This window comes from Cuculus canorus, chromosome 1 (genome assembly GCF_017976375.1).
Source record: "Cuculus canorus isolate bCucCan1 chromosome 1, bCucCan1.pri, whole genome shotgun sequence".
Taxonomy (NCBI): domain Eukaryota; kingdom Metazoa; phylum Chordata; class Aves; order Cuculiformes; family Cuculidae; genus Cuculus; species Cuculus canorus.
The window spans coordinates 113,993,410-114,015,991 of record NC_071401.1 but is presented as its reverse complement, the minus strand read 5'-3'; the positions used below and the strand labels follow the sequence as shown (position 1 = coordinate 114,015,991).

Below are 22,582 nucleotides of genomic sequence, written 5' to 3'. Positions count from 1 at the left end.
AGAACTGAACACAGTATTCGAGGTGCGGTCTCACCAGTGCCGAGTACAGAGGGAGAATAACCTCCCTGGACCTGCTGGTGACCCCATTTCTGATACAAGCCAAGATGCCATTGGCCTTCTTGGCCACCTGGGCACACTGCTGGCTCATGTTCAGTCGGCTGTCAACCAGCACCCCCAGGTCCTTCTCTTCTGTGCAGCTCTCCAGCCATTCTTCCCCCAGTCTGTAGCGCTGCATAGGGTTGTTGTGCCCCAAGTGCAGGACCCGGCATTTGGTCTTGTTAAACCTCATCCCATTGGTCTCGGCCCAGCAGTCCAGCCTGTTCAGATCCCTTTGCAGAGCCTCCCTACCCTCCAGCAGGTCGACACTTCCTCCCAGCTTAGTGTCATCTGCAAACTTGCTGAGGGTGCACTCAATGCCTTCATCCAGGTCATTGATAAAGACATTGAACAGAGCTGGACCCAGTACTGAGCCCTGAGGAACTCCACTTGTGACTGGCCTCCAGCTGGAGTTAACTCCATTGACCACCACTCTCTGGGCCCGGCCATCCAACCAGTTTTCAACCCAGGAGAGTGTGCGCCTGTCCAGGCCAGAGGCTGACAGTTTCTGAAGCAGAATGCTGTGAGAAACTGTGTCAAAGGCTTTACTGAAGTCCAAGAAGACTACATCCACAGCCTTTCCCCCATCCAGTAGTTGAGTGATTTTGTCATAGAAGGTGATCAGGTTAGTTTGGCAAGATCTGCCTTTTGTAAACCCATGTTGACTGGGCCTGATCACCCGGTTCTCTTGCGTGTGCTTCATGATAGCACTCAAGATTACCTGTTCCATGACTTTCCCTGGCACTGAGGTGAGACTGACAGGCCTGTAGTTCCCCGGATCCTCTCTGCAACCCTTCTTGTATATGGGCACAACATCAGCCAGCCTCCAGTCTAGTGGAACTTCCCCAGTCAGCCAGGACCTCTGGAAGATGATGGATAGGGGTTTGGAAAGGACATCCGCCAGTTCCTTCAATACTCTTGGGTGGATCCCATCCGGCCCCATAGACTTGTGGACGTCTAGCTGGGCAAGCAAGTCTCTAACCGCCTCCTCTTGGATCACGGGAGCCTCAATCTGCCCCTCTAACTCTTGGATTTGTAAACAGAAGGAACAACTTTCTTTGCTATTAAAGACTGAGGCGAAGAAGGCATTAAGTACCTCAGCCTTGTCCTTATCCCCTGTCACTGTTGTTCCTTCTGCATCCACTAGAGACTGGATATTCTCCCTCGTCCTCCTTTTCCTGTTAATGTACTTGTAGAAAGACTTTTTGTTGTCTTTCACAGACTTAGCGAGTTTTAATTCTAGTTGGGCCTTGGCCCTCCTGATTTTTTCCCTGCACGATCTCACTTCGTCCCTGTAGTCCACCCAAGATGCCTGTCCTTTCCTCCAGAGCACATAGAGCTTCTTTTTCTTATTGACGCATCTTGAGATCACCCTGCTCCACCAAGCTGGCTTTTCCCCCCGCCGGCTCCTTTTCCGGAACACAGGGATGGTTTGCTCTTGAGCTGATAGGATTTCATTTTTCAAGAGCGCCCAACCCTCATGGGCTCCCTTGCCCTGAAGGACTGTTTCCCACGGGACTTTGCTAATCAAGCTTCTGAACAGGCCAAAGTCTGCCCTCTGGAAGTTTAATGTGACTGCTTTGCTAACCCCCTTCTTAATCCCACCTAGAACTGAAAACCCTATCATCTCATGATCACTTAATCCCAGGCGTCCTCCAACCGTCAAATCCCCAACAAGACCTTCCCTATTCACAAACAGCAGGTCTAGGAAGGCACCCTCCCTTGTTGGTTCGCTAACCAGTTGTGCAAGGAAGTTGTCTTCGATGCACTCCAGGAACCTCCTAGACTGTTTCCTTTCTGCTGTATTGTACTCCCAGCAGACATCCGGAAAGTTAAAGTCTCCCACAAGGACAAGAGGCAGAGATTTAGAGACTGTCCCCAGCTGTTTATAGAAGAGTTCATCAGCAGCTTCTTCTTGGCTGGGTGGTCTGTAACAGACTCCTATCACAAAGTCCCCTTTCTTGTGGGCTCCTCTGATTTTAACCCATAGGCACTCGATCCCGTCCTCACCGTAATCCAGTTCGAGAGTTTCAAAGCACTCTTTGACATAGAGGGCTACCCCGCCTCCTTTCCTACCCTTCCTGTCCCGCCTGAAGAGTTTATATCCCAACATAGCTGTAGTCCAGTTATGTGAGTCATCCCACCACGTTTCTGTGATGGCAATGACATCATAGTCACCTTGCCCTACAACAGCTTCCAGCTCATCCTTCTTATTGCCCATGCTGCGTGCATTGGTGTAAATGCACTTCAGCTGGGCTGATGAACCTTCAGCCCTCATAAAGGGAAGAGAGTTTATTCTCGATTGACTGGTCCTTGGAATAACTAATTCCACAGACCCAGTTTTATCCTTACTGTCCCCACTTATACTCGCCCTCACTTGCCCTATTGTGGTGTACTGGTGGTCCTCTCCAGCACACCATTTCTCAGCCGCTGGTTTCCCACTTCCAGGCTCATTCCCAACTAGCCTGGTCTCCTCCCCTTCCCCCTTCACATCTAGTTTAAAGCTCTATTTAAGAGCTTTTTTTAACCTTCAGTTAAATGGTATTAAGTGTTTCATGTAGTTTCAGTTTAGCTAACTTAATTTCTCTTGCGTCAACGCTAAATACAAAGCAGCGTTCCCAAGAAGAAAGCGTAGCTGGATAGGCCTTAGAAGAACTGCCTCCTGCTGTTTCATTTTTATGTTAATTCTGATTACATGCTCTCTTGGACACACTGTTATTGGCTGGGGCTAAGAGATTTATGGTAACATACTTTTCATATCAAATTAAAACATGCTTAGAGAGAAACTTTTGACCAGCTGCAGCTGCTCAAATGTTTTCAATGCTCTGGTTGTACCACGATACAGTTATAACATTTTCTGAACCAGTGCCTTTATGAGAGTCACTGCATTAGGTTTGTGCCTGTCATTTCTCCTTGGCTCCCCTCTCCTGGTGGGGGTGGAGGGCAAAACAAAATAAAAACAAGTGGGAGGGAAAAGCATGTCCTGGGGAATAATGGGATTTGGACTTCCTTGGATTTTAAGTTTCTCAATTGTACTGTTATACAGAAGCCTACCTTACCCTTTCAGATTTTTTTCATTTAAAGCGCTAAAAAATTATGTTAAGGATAAAAGTTTCGCTGAAAATAGAAGAATCATAGAATGACTAGGTTGGAAGGGACCCACTGGGTCACTGAGTCCAACCATTCCTAATACTCCCTTCTCTAAGATCAGCAGTCCCTTCTTTGAGTTGATGTGCAAATTCAGTCTAGATGTGTAAGAATGTAGAATTTCCCTAAAGCTTAGTGAAAATTCAGCAACTGTGTAAAGAACATATGCAGAAATACCAAAAATCATTGTGCACTCTTGCCCTTCCACCCTTGTCCTCAATCCCAACAGGCACAGGAAAGGCAAAGGGAACTCAGCTATGCTGTTTAATAACGTGCATCTTGCTATGTACTTGGTTTTAATGCCATTGTGCATGTTGCTTTTCTCCTGGCAGGTGTTTTCAAAGGGAAGAACTTACTGTAATGGTTGGGAAGAGAAAAGAGATGGACAAAAATATACTGCTTACAGATATACTGCTCATAGGTCAGTTTATATAGCTTAGATTTACTTTGTGGCTGCAGGACCTCATCTGTCTTCAATGTATATCTGCCTAGAAGAGAAGAATGTTAGTTACAGCCTCGGCAATGTTATACATAAATCTTAATTACAGGACCTATTGCTGGCTATTTGGGGGCTTGACCTAGTATTTCTCTTTCAAGTCCTACATATTTATGTTATATGGTCTGATGCTTCTATCTCATTAAAGCGAAACGGGCATCCTCCATATGACACAGCAATTGTAGCTTGTGATCTGCTCGGGGTGAGGAGTTGACGTGTTCTCAGTCTGCCACACTGTCTTGTTTTGCGTTTGGCAAGGAGCTTTGGCTAGCTCGCCATTTATATTTGGTATGAAAAGCAAATGACAGCTGCTTAAATTTCCAGTCACTTGGTTCTGAAACTCAAATACAAATTTGAAATGTTTTTAGGCTAGCACGTGAAAGATTGTGTTCTTTTTGGCCCTTCTGACCTGCACGCTGTTATTCACTTGCCTCCCACGTGGCAACATGAGAAGGTCACTGCTGCTTGTCAGGGTGGAAGCAGGTGCTCATATCTGTGGTAAAGGTATGCCGAACAGTAGCGTGCTTAAAGGCTGTAGTGATGTGAACAGCCTGCTCAGACTGTGGTCCTGGAAAAACAATCCCTGAAGGACACAGGCTGCCTGCAATCAGATCTGGACCTTATGAAAATCCTCTCCTTTGCCTCTGCACTGACTGGTTTGCTGACAGAGGATGTTCCAGAGTGTGCTAGTCCTTAGGACAGTAACTCTTGAAAAAGTCCCCGACCACGAAGCTAAATCCCTAGTCATAAGAAAAAGCATTTATTTAGTTAGGGGATTTGATCTTGTTTGTTTCTAAATGTTGCTGTCTGCCTTGACCTATGTTGCAGAGAAATAAAGATGTTACTTTTGATTTCTGCTGATGCACATGTATTGTAACGCATAATTTTCAAAGGTAGTTCTCAGAAGGCATTGTTTTTGTTGGGGACAGATTACAAATCAATATGATGGAATGTGTTGGTTTTCTTTCAAGGAGGCTGTCAGCCCAGCACAAGATTTAAAAGATTCTGAGAATTAAAACGCACAATTTACCTCCAAGGTCATCCTGAATATCGGGAATGCTAGTGATTATATCCACAGGAGCTGTTTTGCAGTGGTAAGTGGTAACTGTTTTGCTGGGAAGCTGCCTGGAAGGTGGTCAATGACTTAGGAGTGCCAGAAACGCTTCTGGTCATGGCTGCCTTAAGAGCTGCCTTGTTCTGCTGAGTGGATTATCAGTGCATTCTGTTCTGTCCCACAAATAGGAAGGTCCTTCCTTACTGAATTACTTTGTTTTTAACCCCAAATTTGAGGTGTTCAAGCTATTCATCTGCTTGTGGCTTAACATCTTCAGAGCTGGCAAAGAAACCCTTTTGCAGGTAACTTGCTTGAGTTAGCACTTCTTGTCTTTGAGGCTCTCTAGACTTGAGATCACAAATTAATGGGGAAGTTAGAATTTTTAAAATTAATGTTGTCCCCCAGTTCTGATATCTCTGCCACCTGGTTTGCACAGTGAAATAGATGACAATATTCCAATAGCCTCTTTTTTCCCCTAGTCTGACTAGCTGTCTTGTGTAGAACGTCTCCAGGTACCTTATGACAAAGGAAGGCCATGAATAAAACCGAGGGTCTGCAGAGTAATACCTGGCCTTGCAGCTCTCTGAAAAGGCCCTTTACTTGCACCAAGTCTGTATTGAATCTTAGCATCCTCTGCAGCTCTAGAAAACATGACATAGGTGAATATGCCAGAAGCGTCTTTCAAGAGCCCTGGAAAATGTCCTGACTTCTTTTTTTTTTTTTTTTTTTTTTTTAAACTTAGTTATGAAATGTCCATTATTGCTTTGTGGCAGACATGGGAAATAGTGCCTGGACTTCCCAGTTATTCTCATTGCTGGGTAGCTTTGTCTAATGGGAATTGACTCAGCATACATTGGAAGTTTGTGCTTTGGGATACCAAGGTCTTTCTAAGGAATTAATTGCCAAATGGTGAATCTAACAAAGGTTAAGAGTTGCTCTGTAGCAGGGTAAATTTTAGTTTTCCCTCTGTGTTCCAGTTGGAAGATATCAAAAGCTATCAAGTTACCCTGGATCTAACCATAGGTAGTGAGCTAATTAATGTCAGTTTTATTGTTGTTGGCAGCATTTGTCTATAGAGTTACAAATTTATAGTGTAATATTGTGATATCAGAAAGTGTAAGATGAGGCGTAGCACTTACAGACATGAAATCCTACTTCAAGTATTCAAGCTTCATCTCTATTTTTAGTCATAAATTCCAATCTTGTGTTACCAAGGCAAATAAAAGGACAAAGTTCATTGGAAGGAGTAGGTGAAGTATTCTAATAGTAATACATTTACTGCTGAAAATCTCCCCCTTTCTTCCACATCGTGTTTATAGCGATAAGGTTTAATAAGGTTTATAGCCTGTGTCCAACAGAAAGAACTCAAGTTCCTTCAGCTCTTCTCTGCTTTGTAGCCACGTGCTCTTCCCATTTCTTCTGGTTTTGATGAGCTAAAGAGAGAGCCCTTGTGAACTGATGACTGATTTTTAGTCCTCTGGTTGTTGAAGTGACTATTTGAGTTTACTTCATTCCTTACACCACTTTTTCTAGAGAGTGGTTGTCAGAGCTGGATATGATATTCCCATTGCTATTGCACTTCCTATATTCTACTCAGCCAAGCTCTTTGGTCACAGTGTCTTACCCAGTGTCTGTGCCCAACTGCTTGTCTTCCATCACCCTTTGCATTTTTGTTTTAACATCTGCCGTTTCATACAATGGAGTGCTACATTCTGAAGAGCACTTTTTCTGACAATGGCTAGACTTCGACTGCAATGAAACACATTTTTCCTGCTTCCAGGTAGACTGCTTTCAAGGAGTTTTCATTATCTTTGTTGTTTACCCATCACAGCTTTCATGACCTAGGATATTCTTAGGAGTCTAAGCTTTTATTGTGACTTCTATAAAAATGACACATTAAATAGTTCAGGCCTGGGAACATATTCTTGTACAAACTGAATAAAAATATACATGGTATTTATGATTTTTCAGTTACACTCGTATTATAGGACCTACTAGTTAGCCAGTTTTAATCTCTTTAATATGTCATGTTGTTTTGGAATCAGTTTAGTTCCCTAATCAAGGTGTCATGCAGTAGCAAACTCCAATCTATTAGAGAGCACTTAGTAAATTGTATCAACACTATCACTTTTAAAAAACCCTCCAACATTCTATTGTTTTTCCCAGGACTGATGGCACAGAAATAGGATTATGACTTGATTACTCGTACTTTGGAAATACTGGGGCGGGGGATGGGGGGGAGCTGGCATTTTTCCAACCCTCTGCCACTTTCCTGGTTTTGAAAGCCTTATTAAAAATTGATATTGATGGACAAGCTTGCTTTTCAGCTTTCACAGTATGGAATAGTCCCTCGAGAACAGGTTGCATAGCAAACATCCGTGAAGGGGGAGACCTCTGCTCTGTAGCTTAGGAGAGTTAAATTACCCATCCCTGTCCCCAAGTTAGGAAATACAGTCAGATGCAGATGCAAAGGTTGGTGGCTTTCAGGAAATCATAGGGCTAGCAAGCACTGAACACCCTGGTGTGACCAGAAACAGCTAAGAGACCTAGGTAGCTCACTTCTAAGCAGAAGAATGCAAAAAGATCTGAAAGCACAAAAGAAAGCTCATTCTTTCTGGAATGGCCAAAGGGTGTAAAGCCCAGCCCTTAATGGTTGCTTGAATGGGGAGGATGTCAAATTCATGTACTGCCTTTTACTGTTGCAGCTACAGTTTACTCTTCCTCTGATCTCCAGGCATGGTTTGCAGTCTTGGTTTCTGCGCATTTGCTGTGCCTTCAACGGTGTGTTCACTGGGATGGAAAGTGCTCAAGTGATAGCCCTGTCACGTAGCATGCTCTGAGTTATGTAATCAAAGATTTCATAAGGCTTTAAAGCTACCAGTGCAAAGAAGAGAAAGCACTAAATTGAGCCTTTGGAGGACAACAATGAATTGGGTCATCTACTAAATTTTTCATCTCTTGAATCTGCTCAAGCCCAGCAACATCTGAAGCAGTGTAAATCTGACAATTCATGTTCTTTAAATGAGCAAATAATGGATGAAGAGGCCATTAGGAGATAGATACACAAAGAGCTGTATTCCTTTACCTGCATCGATACTTTTTAAATGCACTAGGACTTCTGTTGGCAAAGCTGATTGTATATCCGCCTCAGATTTATCAGCCTCCTTGCATATGCCAGCTCCCCCCGCCCCAGTATTTCCAAAGTACAAGTAATCAAGTCATAATCGTTTATCCTTTGAGCTGCACATGAATCACTTGCCAAAAGGGAACTATTTTATAGCAGAGTAGATAGTACAGCACAAATGACGGACACTTGACAAGGTCTTGTGAGACTCGGAGAGGAGCAAAATTACTTAATTGTGTAAAGGATAAATCTGTGTGAATGAGACCAGAAGAAAAGTCTCTTAACTCTCTTCTCCCCTTCCAGCACTGCGGTAGTATAATCCAAATTTAAACTATTGTACATGGGCATAGCTCCCTTGCTATCACTGAAGGCGTGCTGACTCATACCATCAGAAAATACAATCCTTGTGCTTTGTACTATGTTTATAAGTTTTCAATTATTTCCCTTTGCTTTTAGAGCTTCAAGTCATTTTCTCAGGACGCTATTACATTATTTGATAGCCTAATATATACTAATGATGGGGTGATAATAGTATTCTGCTGGCTACCTTCTCTTCCTTGATTTTTCCATGCTGGTGTCCCCTTGTTGAAACTTTTTATCAGCCCTTGAACGAGGGAGAGGAGAAATTATTTTTCATACTGCAAGCCTGTTACCTTTGTGACACAGAACAGACAGAAAGCTTTCGCATCTGCTTTGTGATTCAAAATAAATCGGATGAATAGTGATTTCTGTTACCTCCATTTAGCAGTGAAGGCTGGTGAGGTCTATCTGTCTGTATTTCTAACTATCTGGCACAGAGCTGTTTGGCGCAGTTTGGATTGATGCAGACTAGGTGGAGTAAAACTGAGCCTGTAGGGTGAACAGCGCAAGGCTGAGGAAACGTGCATGAAAACAGGCTGCAGATGGGCGAGATAAACAGGATCCCCAGGCTGTGACTGAGTAGGCAGGCCTCTTTAATGGCTCTTAGCAACGCCCCTGCTTTGACCCTCCTCATATGTGAGGAAAATCAAATCAATACACTGTTCTTCAACCCACGATGCTGCAGCAGCAGCAGGGCATTGTGGCAGCATTCGTCTCTTAAATTCATCAACGTTTTTCAGTTTGCTGATCTCCGGATATCCATCCCTGCATCTCTCTTGAGGAAGACCCTGACTGCATCTTTAATCGGATTGCTTGAGCTCCCATGTACAACCTTATTAACAAGTATTAGGTAGGCAATTTTAAAGTGGTTTTGGATTTGCAGGCAGCTTTAACATTTATCTGAGAACTCTATTGTATTTTCTGTAAACACAGCAGAAGCCTCTTTAAAATCTACTCTGTTTTAAATGTTACTTTTCTTCTGGTTTTGTGGTTGGGCAGAGGGGATTTCTATTTTTTTCCTTCTTTTTTTTTTAAAAAAATGTTGTATCTGATTTGTGCTTTTGGAAAAGGATATTCCCTCGTTGATCCCTCCCCTGCTCTGCAGAATAGCTATAACTGGTGCCATACAGCTACTTTCAGTGCTTATGAACATCTGTTCAACTGTCTAACATATAGGGCAGGCTACTCACTCTCTTTTATTTTTTAATTTTCCGGTGCGTACTTCAAAGCTGCAGATCAGGACTCTGCCCACTAAGAAAGTTCTGCTTTGGTTCCAGAGATGGCTAACAGAGGACCAAGCTATGGCTTAAGCCGAGAAGTTCAGGAAAAGATTGAACAGAAATATGACCCGGAATTAGAGTCTAGGCTGGTGAACTGGATTATTGTACAATGTGGAGAACAGATAGAGCACCCTCCTCCTGGAAGGCAACATTTTCAGACTTGGTTGATGGATGGAACAGTAAGTATTTTGTCCAATTACTTGCATGTTTTTATATGCGTAGTGTCCTTATTTTCTGTCTTCATCTAGAAAAACTGGTCTGAGCTCATGGCCAGTATAGAAATACATATCTTCAGATCTGTTTGATTTCCTTTTGACCAGGAATCTTAATGTCGGGAAATAATTATTCTACTAGTGCACTGGGGTTAGTACAGTACTTACGATTCTTATGAGTCATGCATGTTTTGTATGAGTATGACTCATTCCATCACCACCTTTTCTCATACAGCTAAATGAGATCTGTTTTAAAATCTATATATGTTTTTATCTTTAAGAAATAATAAGCATTGACAGAGAAAGGAAAAGAGACATAGAAAATCTGAAGGACTGGATTATGTCATAACTGTTTTCTTCTTGGGAATAATTCTGTAGCTGAAACACTGTATTCCATTGGTTTATTGAACAACAGGGAGATGCTGCTGTTTGCAGTGAGCTGTAAGAATACGCTAATCATTGAATCTCTGCCAAAGTGACTTTAACAATATTTCAATTGACATTGTTTATTTTTTTGGCTCAGGCATGTGGTTTCTTCTCTGTCAGTTGTTATATAACCTTTACCAGTGATTGTCTTGTTGTTTCTTGCAGATTAGGATTTGCCATCAGTTAATGAAAGCTTTACTGCATTTCTAACACACTTCGATTATCGTCAATTCACTACTTTGCTTTTAGTTGAAGAAAGTATGTCCCAGACAGGAACTGGGCAGGTCAAAAGCATTTTGCAGCATCATTTCTGACATTGAAACTGCCTTCTAGTTTAGTGACTGCTTTCTAATTTTGTTTCTGTATTTATCTCTCAGCTGTTATGCAAGTTAATAAACAGTTTACATCCAAAGGGAAATGAGCCCATTGCAAAGATCTCTGAATCAAAAATGGCTTTCAAGCAGATGGAACAAATTTCTCAGTTCTTAAAAGCTGCTGAAATCTACGGAGTAAGAACAACAGATATTTTCCAGACAGTGGATTTATGGGAAGGTAAAAATAATAAACTGGAAGTCAGCTTGCAGTCTTCATTTTATGTTGCTTTGATGTGTTGTAATGGTGCATTTTGTCTAAGGCATATTCTCTAATGTAATTATCTTTTGTTTCTGTTTGCCTTACCTCATTACCATGTTCTTCCGGGTGTGCATTATCTACTTTGAGAGATTTATATTACCCTGAGGACACAATGGAACCTTTCCAAGCTCATGTGTTATCCAAAACCCCATCATTCTGATAGAAATCCACAGACCTAAAGTTCTCTATGCTAATTATTTCTGAGTAAGTAGCTTCTAACAGCAAATAGGGAAAAACCCTTATTCTGATGACAAGATTTTATTGCAGTTTTCCAATTATAAGCAAAGCTTAAATTAGAGCTATAAAATGCATTCCCAGGAGCATATATGCCTCTGTGGAGCTTATGAAGGCTCATTTATGACTAGCAAGAAGCAAAATTCACTGCTAACACCATGTTAGCTGAGCATCTCTCTCTAAGGATACAGTCTTTTCAAAGAGGTCACTATAGCAACAGCAAAAAAATTCAGTAACCCAGGTGAAGGCTATCTCCTTCCCAGCCTCTAAATGTGTGTTTTAGTTCCTGAAGAGCTGAGTCATATATGCGTTTGTATGGGCTGGTTTTGCCCACTTCTGTGGTGGTGCGTCTTTTCCCGGTGCTCTAACTAAATGTGCTGTAAATCCTGCATCTCTCTGGACAAGGTCATGCAAAATGCTTTGTGTGAGGGCTCAGAAAAAGGACAGCTGCAGGGTAGTGAAAGGATGAAAAATCTGCCATGGGAACGAAACAGTGGTAAAAGGAAAACAATCCATTGAGAAAGGTCATATAGTTTGAGTATGAATGCACACAGAGCAAAAAAAATGGGGTCTATTTTCACAGGTTGTTGGGATATGTGGAAGCGGTGACTCCTCTGAAGGACAGCTTAAAGAATGAAAGACTAGGGAACTCTTTGCAGATGGATTTGAAGGGAAGGTTATACTGAGAGCTGGAGTTACTGGGATCTGTAATGTTCTCAGGGTGACAGATTTGCTTGACAAATCCTGCCTTTGGGTATAAGAGCAGGTTTGTTTCTTCCTGTTCAGTCTTTAGTGTTTCACCCAAGCAGCCTTTAAACGTCTTAAATGAAGGGATTTTCACTTCCCTGAAGTAACACCCTCCTCCTTTCATTCTAGCAGGCTGCTGAAAGAGAAGCTCCATCTATCTTGTAAGGGATGATAACAGCTCATTTCAGATGCTGCTCTTTGCAGTCTTTCGCATCTCATAATGTCTTCACACCATGCAATTGAAAGTAGGTACAGTGACTTTTATGATTAAAAGGACTGGCTTTGAAGACAAAAAGTTCCTAATGATGGTAGCTCTCTCATTATTTCTCTTCCTTTCACTCATCACCTTTTTCTTAACAGAAATAAGGAAAAAAGCTAGTTCCTTCCAGAGGACAGGAAGTCAAAACACAACTCACAACCTAGGGAGGAGACATAGAAGACTTTTATCCACTGTTATTTTAGGAATTCCCAACACTAATCTGTGTCTCCTCACTTTCCCACTCCCTTTTCATCCCTCCTGCTGCTCATTTCAGTGCTTGAGATGAGACAGTATGTCTCTCCAGCAGTGAGTCACCGCAAACTTTTTGTGTCCAACCATAACTCTGACCTCTTGCATCTGCGCTGCTTCAGGGCAGAGTCGTCTGAACCTGGATGCATTAGCTGAACAGAAAGGACAGTCTCTTTTTCATTATTTCACAATTACAGCACTACTACACTTCAGGCCATAACTTCTTTAGAAAGAGAAGAGATGTCAATGAATGTTGATAGGGAAAGAAAAGCGTGTGTGACTGAAAAACAGGTTTTCTCTGGCACTAATTGTTTTCCAAGAGCTTTTGCTTTGCAATTCTTAGTAATGATTAATGAAAATGTTTTAGGATGCAATCTGCTGTTGGCAGTTTCAAACTCACTCAGTCCATCTGGTGCATTTTTCTTTATCTCTGCAACTTCCAAGCCCGGCAGAAGCATTGCCTCTCTTTCAGTCCTTTCTTACTTAAATGTGCTGTGCTGAGCAGCTTTCCCTAATCCATGCCCAAGATATTATGTTCACTGTTTTTTACAGATACTTCTCCGGTATATTTCCAAGCAGGCAAGAGGCAGCTGTACCTCTGGGTACTTGTTCAGCCTTTACAAAACAACATTTCAGGAATACTCTGCAGAGCAGTTCTTCACTTTTGGATCGGATCCTTCCTATTTCTGTATCTGGAGAAGGTGGTCCTCTGTCCAGTCAAAAAGAAAGACTTAGCATAAGAAGTGGCCAGGGGCTCCTTTCTCCTTGTACAGGCAGTGCCAGGATCCTCTATGAGGCTCTGCTACTCAAAGCACTCTGCAGAGGACGCTGAAGATGAAGAAGAAATGCCATCGGCGTGGGTCCCTGGAGCAAGATTCAGGGAGGCTGAGGCTGGAGGCTGAGCAGGAGGCCCACACGGCTCTCAGTGAGCGAGTACTGGAGCTGACAGAAGGCACTGACTCCAGTCTTCTGCAATGCCAGAGTCAAGCCTGGTTTCAGAGAATGCGAATAATCCCTTCTGTCAGGTGGCTGCAGTGTCAAGTGCCTTTTTCACTGGAGATTTTCTCAGCCCTTTTTATGCTGACCATTGAGCCTCTTGTACCCTTTGCTGGAAGAGGGCAAATGTTGCAAGACCACAGAGATTTGGGGTCTTCCCTCACCCGCATCCTACATATGCAGCGAGGAGACTCTGCAAAGCAGGGTGATGGCTGCGGCTTTTTCTTTCTCACGTGGCACTTGGCTCCCACTTGGTCTGTTTTTTCGCCTGCAGTGTCTCCCACTCACCACCAACAAATAAAGCAGAGCTGAGTGTAGAGCACGTGGGGAGGGGCTGCCAGATGGCTCTGCGAGGCTGATCATCATATTTTGCTACTCGTCTTTTGTTTCTTTTTTTCTGCACTTGCCGTTATTATTCAGCTCATTTGCTTTTAAATCCCTTTTCACATCTCTCTTCATCCCAGTCAGTCACCACACTCCTTGTTATACAGGAGATATCCCAAGGACGTTGTGTGTGGCATCTGTTACTGCATATGGTACATCTGCTGCTTCCGAGAGCTCTGAGTGTTTCTGCCTCGCACTTTTCCACTGTGCGCCTCTGTGCATGTGTTAGAGGTCAGCTCTTCAGCTGCCCTCTTAAGTGAGGACCCCGCCTGATGCAGTTTGTGTTAACAAATACAGTAAAATGTGGATTCTGTATGGCTGACAATTTATTTTCTGATCAAATGGTCCCCTGCAGGTAGGATGGCTGTAAACTTTAGTAGGCTGTATGACAGCCACTGTTGGAAGCTGCTAGATGTTTCCAGCTTTAGGGTGTCTTTGTCACCTCAGCCAGTACGTTATGCATTTAGGTTTGTAAGAACCGAAGCCCTGAACTGCATCTGCCTATAATTAGGGTGATGCATAGCGTAAACACAGAATGTACAACACTCACTTCCTTCTACACTCCAGCTGGTCTACAGCGATTTTCATTAATATTGGTCTATTTTAGGTATTTCTGAAATCTGTTATCAACATAATGTCTCTAGCACCTCCTATTTTTGTGAATTACTTATATTCCCAAATGAAGAAATTGCAGTCAAAATCAGATCTGTTTCTTTTAGGAAAGAGGAAGAAGTGAAACAGAAAGAAAGGGAAGGGAGTCACAGAAACACTTATGGAAGGATTTCAGAAGAAGGGAGATGCAAAAGGCGGGTTTTCAACAGCTTAGCACCTCACACAATTGGAAATATATGCTGCAACTCAGTTTTGCTAGAAAGTTTTCCAAAAGTTATCATGTCTGGATTGAATAATGAGTTAGAATCCATCTGACTCTGATTTCTCTACGTTCCTTGCCTCTTTTACACCAACTGACAAAGCACAGGGGAAGAATTAAGAAAAAAGGAGTAATCCTAATTTTTAAAAAATGTGTCTTTCTTTTTTTAATTCACTGAAGAAATCAACAAAAGATGTTGACCAAAAAGGAAAATTTATTTATTAACCTAGTTTTTGAAGGAGAGACAGGAGGAGGGCATGCTCTTTTTGGAATGCAAACCTCTATTGAAAATAAGCCTTACGTTTTAAAGGTGTAAGATGCCCTTTCGGAAACCTGATGAATCTTCAGTTAGGTGGAAGATGTGTCTGTAAGCAAGTGATAGGCAAGATCACCCCTTCCAAAACAGTTGGCATAAATTGTCCTGTGAAGCTTTTCTCTCTATATTGTTTATGGAATGAACCTAAAGGACTAGTGATGACTTTTGCTTGGCTTAAGATGAGATGAGCCCTGACTTTTTGAAATGAGGAATTAAGTGAGGTAACATAGTGGGTTAGAAAGTGGAAGAACTGTGGACTAGATGGCAAGAACTGAAGATATGAAACTGCAGAGTATAAGTTTTTGTCAGCCTGTAGTAAGGATTTGGGAGGTGATTTGATGGTTAGACTGGGAAGAATTAATACGTTACCTGCATAAGAGGTCTCCAGAACTGACAGGAAATGCCAGGGGTTAAATGGTAGGATCAATCTTAACAGTTTACAGATGAAAAAACTGAGACACAGCACAGTTATTTACCACATTATTCTCCTTTAGCCATGTTTTACTGAATATATTATTGTCCTTTGTACACCAAAGTGATCTGTTCTAAGGAGAAAATTTTGCCAAAGGAATTATCTAGAAGGACTTAGTGTGGGGGAAGGTATTCAAATAGCCAAAGGCCTGGAAACCTGGAAGTGTCTGAATTGTTTTGCTTTAGCACTGTCAATTTGATGATTTGTAATAAGTTCTTGCATATCGGTACCTCCTTTCCAGCAACTGTAAAATAGCATTTATAATGCTGTTAATGCACTTTTTCAGGGGAGCTGAGGGAATTAGTTCATACATTGGATAGAAGTGTTTATCAGTGTGCCAAGCTATTTGTTGTGCAATGATTTCTTATATTAACTTCACTGTCTGGCTTTCTAGGGAAGGACATGGCAGCAGTGCAAAGAACCTTAATGGCTCTAGGCAGTTTAGCGGTCACCAAGGACGACGGCTGCTACAAAGGGGATCCATCCTGGTTTCACAGGTAAAATCCAAAGCACAGCTTTCTAGAGCTGTCTTCCTGAGGAAGCTAGTAATACTGTACACTTTTAGGCCTTAAGGGAATTTGTTGGAAAAGGAAGGCAAGAATCTTTGCAAAATTTTCTTGTAATGGGGAGATTTTCTCTCCGGAGCCTAGAGGAGGAAGGAAGCAAAGACCCAAACAGGCAGCAACATCTTCTGCCCTTCATTGATTCCCAACTTTATCAGCATCACCGCTAGGTCCATGTCTTACCATAACTTGTCTGCCTACAGTTACACCAGAGCTGCCGGGGAGGAGTTCTGCAGGAGCTATGCTGATGCCTTTTCTTATGTAGCCCCCCTCACTACACCTTACATGTCCCTCCTGCCCCGGAGGTGGAAAACTACTGCTGGTACTGGGATTAAGGAGTGCATTACCCATGCCTGCAGCTCTGGATTCCTCACGAAGGCAGGCGTTTCATCGAATGAGGATGTTATAGGCTGTGTTGGTGTCACCGTGTGTGTCCGTGCATGGGGACCCTACAGGATGGCTGCTTTTGAGCACACAGGGAGGGGTGCAGCATCCTGCTCCAGGCACTTTTCTAGCATATCCCGCTTGTTGCATGAGGGATCCACACTGATCACTGAAGAAGAGACCTAATTTTCTTGTCCACTGACTGTTATTCCTTGGAAGGATAGCAATGATACTTAGGAAATAGTGACATTCATCTATTTAGCAGCTAATCTTTTATATCCATTTATGAAGAAAAGGGAAAAAAAATGGCAGCAGCCATGCAGGAAGGATTATTTTGTGTGTGTCATAAGAATAGCTGGTAGGAAAGGTGTGCTTTCACATCATGTTAGATGACAGACAGAAAGACTAATGAAGATAAAGCTATCATAGATGTCAGCGAACCCCATAAAGGGACCCCTTTACTGAACAAAGAGGTGGCATGAAGCCTCATTCCATTGTTCATCAAACCAAAAATTATTTCATTTCCTAGTAACCTTTTTTCTTAGGGAGTAGCACTTATCTGTGAAGACTGCTCTGTCCTGGCAAAGCTGTTTATTTGCTTTAAAAATCCATTTGTTTTGGCTAGGGAGGCTGAGAAGGAAAGGAAAACCTCCCACTGTTAGGCCTCCTGCCCCTTGGGCATATTAGTGACATGAGATTCTGCCATCCAGGAGTATTTCTTGTTCCAAAATGTCTGAGGCACATTAGCAGAAAGAGTGCCAGCTGTTTGTCTTTTGTTTCCTTGAATTTTCTGATGTCTATGTGAGTCTCAGCAAAAACAAAGCAAACTTTTCTAGGTTTTTCTTGAACCTTGAGCTGGTTTAATTTGGGCTAAAGGAGACTTGAATTTAGGTGAATAACTGCAAACTCCTATGTATTCTTTATATGAAATTAGTTTAAATTAACTTAATACAGTACACAAGGAGATTTGTATTTATTGAATATAATTGGGTTTAAAATTCAAATCCAGTTACAGGCTTTAATATAAACCAGACATGAAATCACTATGACCCAGACAGGCTTATTTGTCTTATGTAACTAAAACAAAGTTCTAAATGGAAAAATTAATTTTCATCTGGATTCTTAATTGTAGGTTGGAACAGTTTTCTTTGGCTTAAAAGAAGATATGATCACCTCTCTTCTCTATTAGCTGTCTATCCTGCCCATGCTTCTTGGATATCCAATCCGTATCTATTGCAGCCCCTAAAATAGCATTTTATAGCCACTGCCTTAAGGAAAACTGATGTTATTTCTGAAAAGAAATAACATATGGCAGATCAGGAGCTGTTTTCTGAATAGCTCATCCATCCCTTCAGGCAGATCAAGCCCCCTCACTGCCACCCAGTGTTAGTCATGAGTCAGGGCATTCAGGCTGATTCTTAATCGCCTTAAATTAAATTGAAAGTCAAGATTAAATGGAATGAGAGTATCCATGTGGAGATCTACAGTGATTAAGATACCCTCGCACTTGAGCTAAGCTGTTTAGCTTTCTATTGCCAGCATCTCACATACCCAGTCCCACCAGACCCGATTTCCCCCTTCCTAGCATGTCCTGGCAAGGTTTGTGGATCCATGTCTGTTTGTTATCTTGTGGTTTGGCAGCCACAAGCACTGGTGTAAAGTTGGCATAAATAGCATATTCACATGGTGGTCTCAGTTTATAGTAAGGTTGATGCCAGGTGATGGCAGACAGGCCAAACTGAACTTGAAATGAGGTGAGACACTGATGGAAATAGACTTGCCGTCACCAATTTTTCTACAGTCTCCGTTAAAGCCATTTCCAACAAACTAAAAGCAAATTGTAAATATGTTGTTATCTGTAAGACCATCATATACTAAATGTGGTGCTTATGATGATAACATTACACTATGTGATCCAAACTGCCTATGTGATCAACTTCTATTAGTATATCTTCTCTTTTTATTGGTCTCTCTTTTTATTTCTTCTTTGCAGCTCTTTTTTTTTTTCTGTTTAGAGTTAACAGTTCAACTTTCTGTGGAATTACTCCATAAGACAGCTGAAAATTCTAGAAGGGAAGTAAAAAAAATAATAGAATGTGTTCCTGGGATTTTAATTAAAATAAAGCAGACGCAGTGAACCTTCACTTCAATTAGGTAATACGAGTAGTTCTAAAAACATCCTCTTTTGGAGATCTTGGCAGAAGTTTCGTGCCCATGTATGGATTCTGGAGAACAAATTAAGCAGCAGTGAGAGGGGGGTTACTTTCAAGGCGCCTGAAGTTCTCTGTGCCTCCCTCCAAACCAGCATGCTTTCTGGCAAGAGCTGTGGGACTTGAGAGCCTGAGATGGGCTTCTGCAAGTCCTCTTGCTGGTCTATACTTTAACGTTGTAGACCCATTTTGAAAAATGACAGCTCAGTACTGGTTTTCTGTGCATCTTTTCGGTTTGCTGGGCTTTCAGGCAGACATGGCTTCTGCAACATCTTCAGCATATTGATCCTAGCAAAGAATTTGTTTTTTTGGACTCAAGCCAGAGTGCTCAGCACAGTACAGGATCAGACCCTCACAGAGAGGATCATGTTGATGGTTTTCAATCACAGCAGGCACCTAATCTAGCATTCTCATCTAGTCATAGGGTGGAGAGAAAAGGGGAATTGTAACTTCGTGAGATATTACAGGGTAACCTAATCCCAAAATAAACAGACACAGCACTGAGAAGGATTGTACCTGGGTGGGAGTAGAGTCTGGTTGATTGAAAGATTCCCTCAGTCTGGGGCTTTGCCAATTCTTACTGACTTATTTGGCAGCAACAGACTAGTCCTTCTCCCTTGTATATGACTTGTTTTCCCCACTTTACATCGATGAAACATTAACCTAAGATGAACAGTTTCTTGGAAGGCAGCTGACTACAAACTTCTGTGCTTCTTCTTAACTGCCACTTCTGCCCTTGGTGCTATTTTCAGGGGAAAGAGTTTCCTTTTAAACTCCAACAAAGGTTCATTGATCCAAATAGCTTTTGAGACCAAGGATGTGGAACAAAAGTGGTCAGTATGTTGTGACAGAAGATAAAGGACTGTCTTACAGTTAAGACACAGGTGCAAAGGGCAAAGTCTATTGCTTAGAAGAGGGAGATCTAGAAATGGCAACAGAGCAATTGTTCTGTCCTGAGGGCAACCATCATCCACTCTGCGAAAATGAGCAAGTCACTTCTCTCTCTCATTGTTTATCTGGGTACATTCAGCTCTTATTTACTGCACTGAGTTAAATTATACCAATTTGTACTGTTGCTCTAGATGGGTATCAACTTGTATTATGGCAAAGGTAAATTTTTCATTGATCAGGTTCTAAGGACTACTGCTTTTAAGGGCTACAGGGCTATACACAAATTAATCCTGAGTGTTAAATACAGCACTATATAAATATTTAACCTGTCATAGCTTCTGGGAAAGTCCCTCAAGGTTCTGGAATAAGTGCTACGGTGAAAGTCTGAAGTGTTGTAGGTTTGACTAGATCATTACTTCTAACAGCAGGGAAACAATTAGCCCAGCCAGTATTGTCCAGCCCATGGGACGGTGCTAATGAAATACTGCATTAGAGGGGACGTGTCTGTTAACATGAGCCAATTTCAGATTGCTTTTCATGATCCTCTGGGCATACACAGAATGACAGGGTGTGTGTATGTTGCTTTTTTGTGTGCATCTGGACAGGAAAGCACAGCAGAATCGACGAGGATTTTCAGAAGAGCAGCTTCGCCAGGGACAGAATGTAATAGGCCTTCAGATGGGCAGCAACAAAGGAGCGTCACAGTCGGGTATGACAGGCTATGGGATGCCAAGGCAGATTATCTAAAAGCATCTCCGTCTGTAGAGAAAACACTCCTTCTGCAGCATGGTCTGTTTAAAAAAAAAAAAGCCTCCTTAGTTCCCTTTCTGCCTGTTTTTTAATAGAGCTCTCTAAAGTTTGGGGTATTTTTTTTTGTTTGGTTTGTTTTATTTGCCGCTGCAAGTGTTCATCTAGGAGCCCGGGTTTTCATGGTGGTGTGTCAGTTGACGTATGTGCGCACTGCTGCCTCCTACTTTTCACTTCTGAACTATGCAACAACAATTATTCTGTATTAATTTATTTGCAAAGTGTTATCTTCCATATTTCTGTCACTCTGCACTTGTATTTCAACCAGTAACCTCGTTCTTCAATTCAGTGATGACATTGTTTGACCTAAGAATAAAGGCAAATTAGAGACACCGTCTAGACTCTTTATTTAAAGGAAGAAAAAGCAATTAAAACAAAATACTATATGGTACAGTGCTGAGGAGTTAAATGTTTTGAATGGTCAATCCATCTCATCTTGAACTCAGAGTCTTCTCTGGGTGACGCCATGCCAGTGTTTACAGTCTGTGTTATACATGCAATTTAGTGTTTGTCTAAAGGCACATCCAATGTATTTTCCTAAAGAGAAGAAAAGAGGTATTATCCATTGAGTCTGATTCGTGTAGTCCCACCCCATTTAGCTTGAATTTCCCCTGATTTAGCGGGCTGGGTTGACTCCAGCCAGCAGCTGGGTACCCACACAGCTGCTCTCTCACTCTTCTGTTGAGAATGCAAGAATACTTGTGAATAAAGATAAAATCAGTTTAATATGGAAAGCAAAAGCTGTGTGTGAAAGCAAACTACAAAAAGGAATTTATTCACTGCTGCCCATTGGCAGGCAAACATTTAGCCACAACCTTGGAAGAAGAGCTTCAGTGTGCACATTGGTTACTTGGGAAGATAAACGCCATAACCACCAACATCCTCCCTTCTTCCTTTTCCCTGAGATTTTATTGCCGACCACAACATTATATGTATAGGATATCCCTTTTGTCAGTCATGGTCAGCTGTCCCAGCTGTATCCTCTCCCAACTTCTTGCCCATCCCTAGCTGCAGGGGCAGAATGAGAAAGGAAGAACGTTCTGACACTGCACAGGCACTGTTTAGCAATAGCCAACACACCGGTGTGTTACCAGCACTGCTTTAGTCACAAATCCAAAGCACAACACCCTATGGGCTGCTGGGGAGAAGATTAACCCCATCCCAGCCAGAGGTATTCTCCAAATTCAGAGAATTCTTCATGAAAGGACGATCTGTCAGACAGAGGTGAAAGCAGGCTTTAGTTTGTGATAGTTGGTATTATATCAAACAAAACGCTACAAAGCAAGTTGTGTTTTTAATAAAAAGGAAGAAATAGAGTAAAAGTGCCAGAATGCTTCTGACCTGGGAAGTGCCATGGTTCAAACTCAAAGACTGATACGCTCTCTTCTGATGGATTGCAAAAGTGACTTGTAGTTCATTTTGGGACAGTTTGCTGGAGAGTCAGTAGAAGAGCTCCTTGCTGACATAGTCATCTGGCCACAAAAGTTTACCAGAGCAGGTTGCCTCACAGCTGTGTGGCACATGCACTCAGGGTTTCCGTGCTATTTTCTCTGCACGTTTTACTGCCTGTTGTTAACTATAATATCTCTGCTAGCTTCACTCGCAAAGCTCAGTTGCTTCTTCTCTGCAGCCAAGTAAGAAGGGAAATATGATAAACTAATTTTTTTGATTCATGACTTTTCCTAGAAGTCCTGAAAACTTAATTTTTGGGCAGGTAACAAATGAGGGGTAATCTGTTCTGACAGCTGTCTGAGTGCCTACATACATAGGTAGGGATGACTTCTATCCATATAATGCTGCTCTGGTTCCGAACCTAGTGACACATGGTGGCAGCTAGTTGTTCTGGAGCAGTGATACACGGACTGATGTGGCTTCAAAACTTCTGCCACTGTGGAAACTAGAGGGATGATTCCCCCACGTCAGATAAAGCTCTATTGTCCCTCTCAGGAGGAGGATAGGAATAATACCTACTCACTTCATTTGAGCTTTGCTGGAGCATTGCAAGTGCTAAGTGACATAAAGGTCATATTACATGATTGGGGCTGAGGTGATCTGTAGCAGCTGCTGATGAAAAGGTCCTGCCCCTACTTGTACCTCCTCTTACAGCCTGCCAGGACATTGCAACTCCTCCACTGTGTTCGTATCAAGCAATTTTTTTGTTCTTACTGTCCGTTTAGGACTGTTTTATTGTTAGTTAAGTGAATGAGTTCAGTATAGGATTAGATTATCACCCCAAATTTTGCATCTGGGATAGGAGCTCACGTTTCAGCTGTGATGGGGCGCTAGCTCTGTATAAACACATACCTTCCCACTAGATATTAGATATGGTGTAATGTGAACAGAATAGCAAATTTTCTTACTAAAACTAAAT

At 42.1% G+C, this 22,582-nt stretch overlaps 1 protein-coding gene across 2 annotated transcripts; it reads left to right on the top strand.

Annotated features, from left to right (window-relative positions):
* The first annotated feature begins 8,736 nt into the window (after nucleotides 1–8,736).
* On the top strand, nucleotides 8,737–20,543 carry TAGLN3 (transgelin 3). Of its 2 annotated transcripts, none has more exons than XM_009557159.2 (5): nucleotides 8,737–9,127; nucleotides 9,507–9,736; nucleotides 10,573–10,747; nucleotides 15,751–15,853; nucleotides 20,010–20,543. In XM_009557159.2, the coding sequence occupies exons 2-5, from the start codon at nucleotides 9,557–9,559 to the stop codon at nucleotides 20,149–20,151; spliced, it is 600 nt and encodes a 199-aa protein (XP_009555454.1). In that variant the 5' UTR covers nucleotides 8,737–9,127; nucleotides 9,507–9,556; the 3' UTR covers nucleotides 20,152–20,543. The 2 variants fall into 2 exon arrangements, with proteins under 2 accessions (XP_009555454.1, XP_009555453.1); XM_009557158.2 differs by having other exon boundaries at nucleotides 8,739–9,127; nucleotides 9,555–9,736.
* Nucleotides 20,544–22,582: the final 2,039 nt, after the last annotated feature.

Coding starts and splice junctions, on each gene's coding strand:
- TAGLN3 (XM_009557159.2), top strand. CDS start 9,557: ATGGCTAACAGAGGACCAAGCTATGGCTTAAGCCGAGAAGTTCAGGAA. Junction 10,748..15,750: donor GACAGTGGATTTATGGGAAG/GTAAAAATAATA, acceptor CTGGCTTTCTAG/GGAAGGACATGGCAGCAGTG. Junction 15,854..20,009: donor GATCCATCCTGGTTTCACAG/GTAAAATCCAAA, acceptor GCATCTGGACAG/GAAAGCACAGCAGAATCGAC.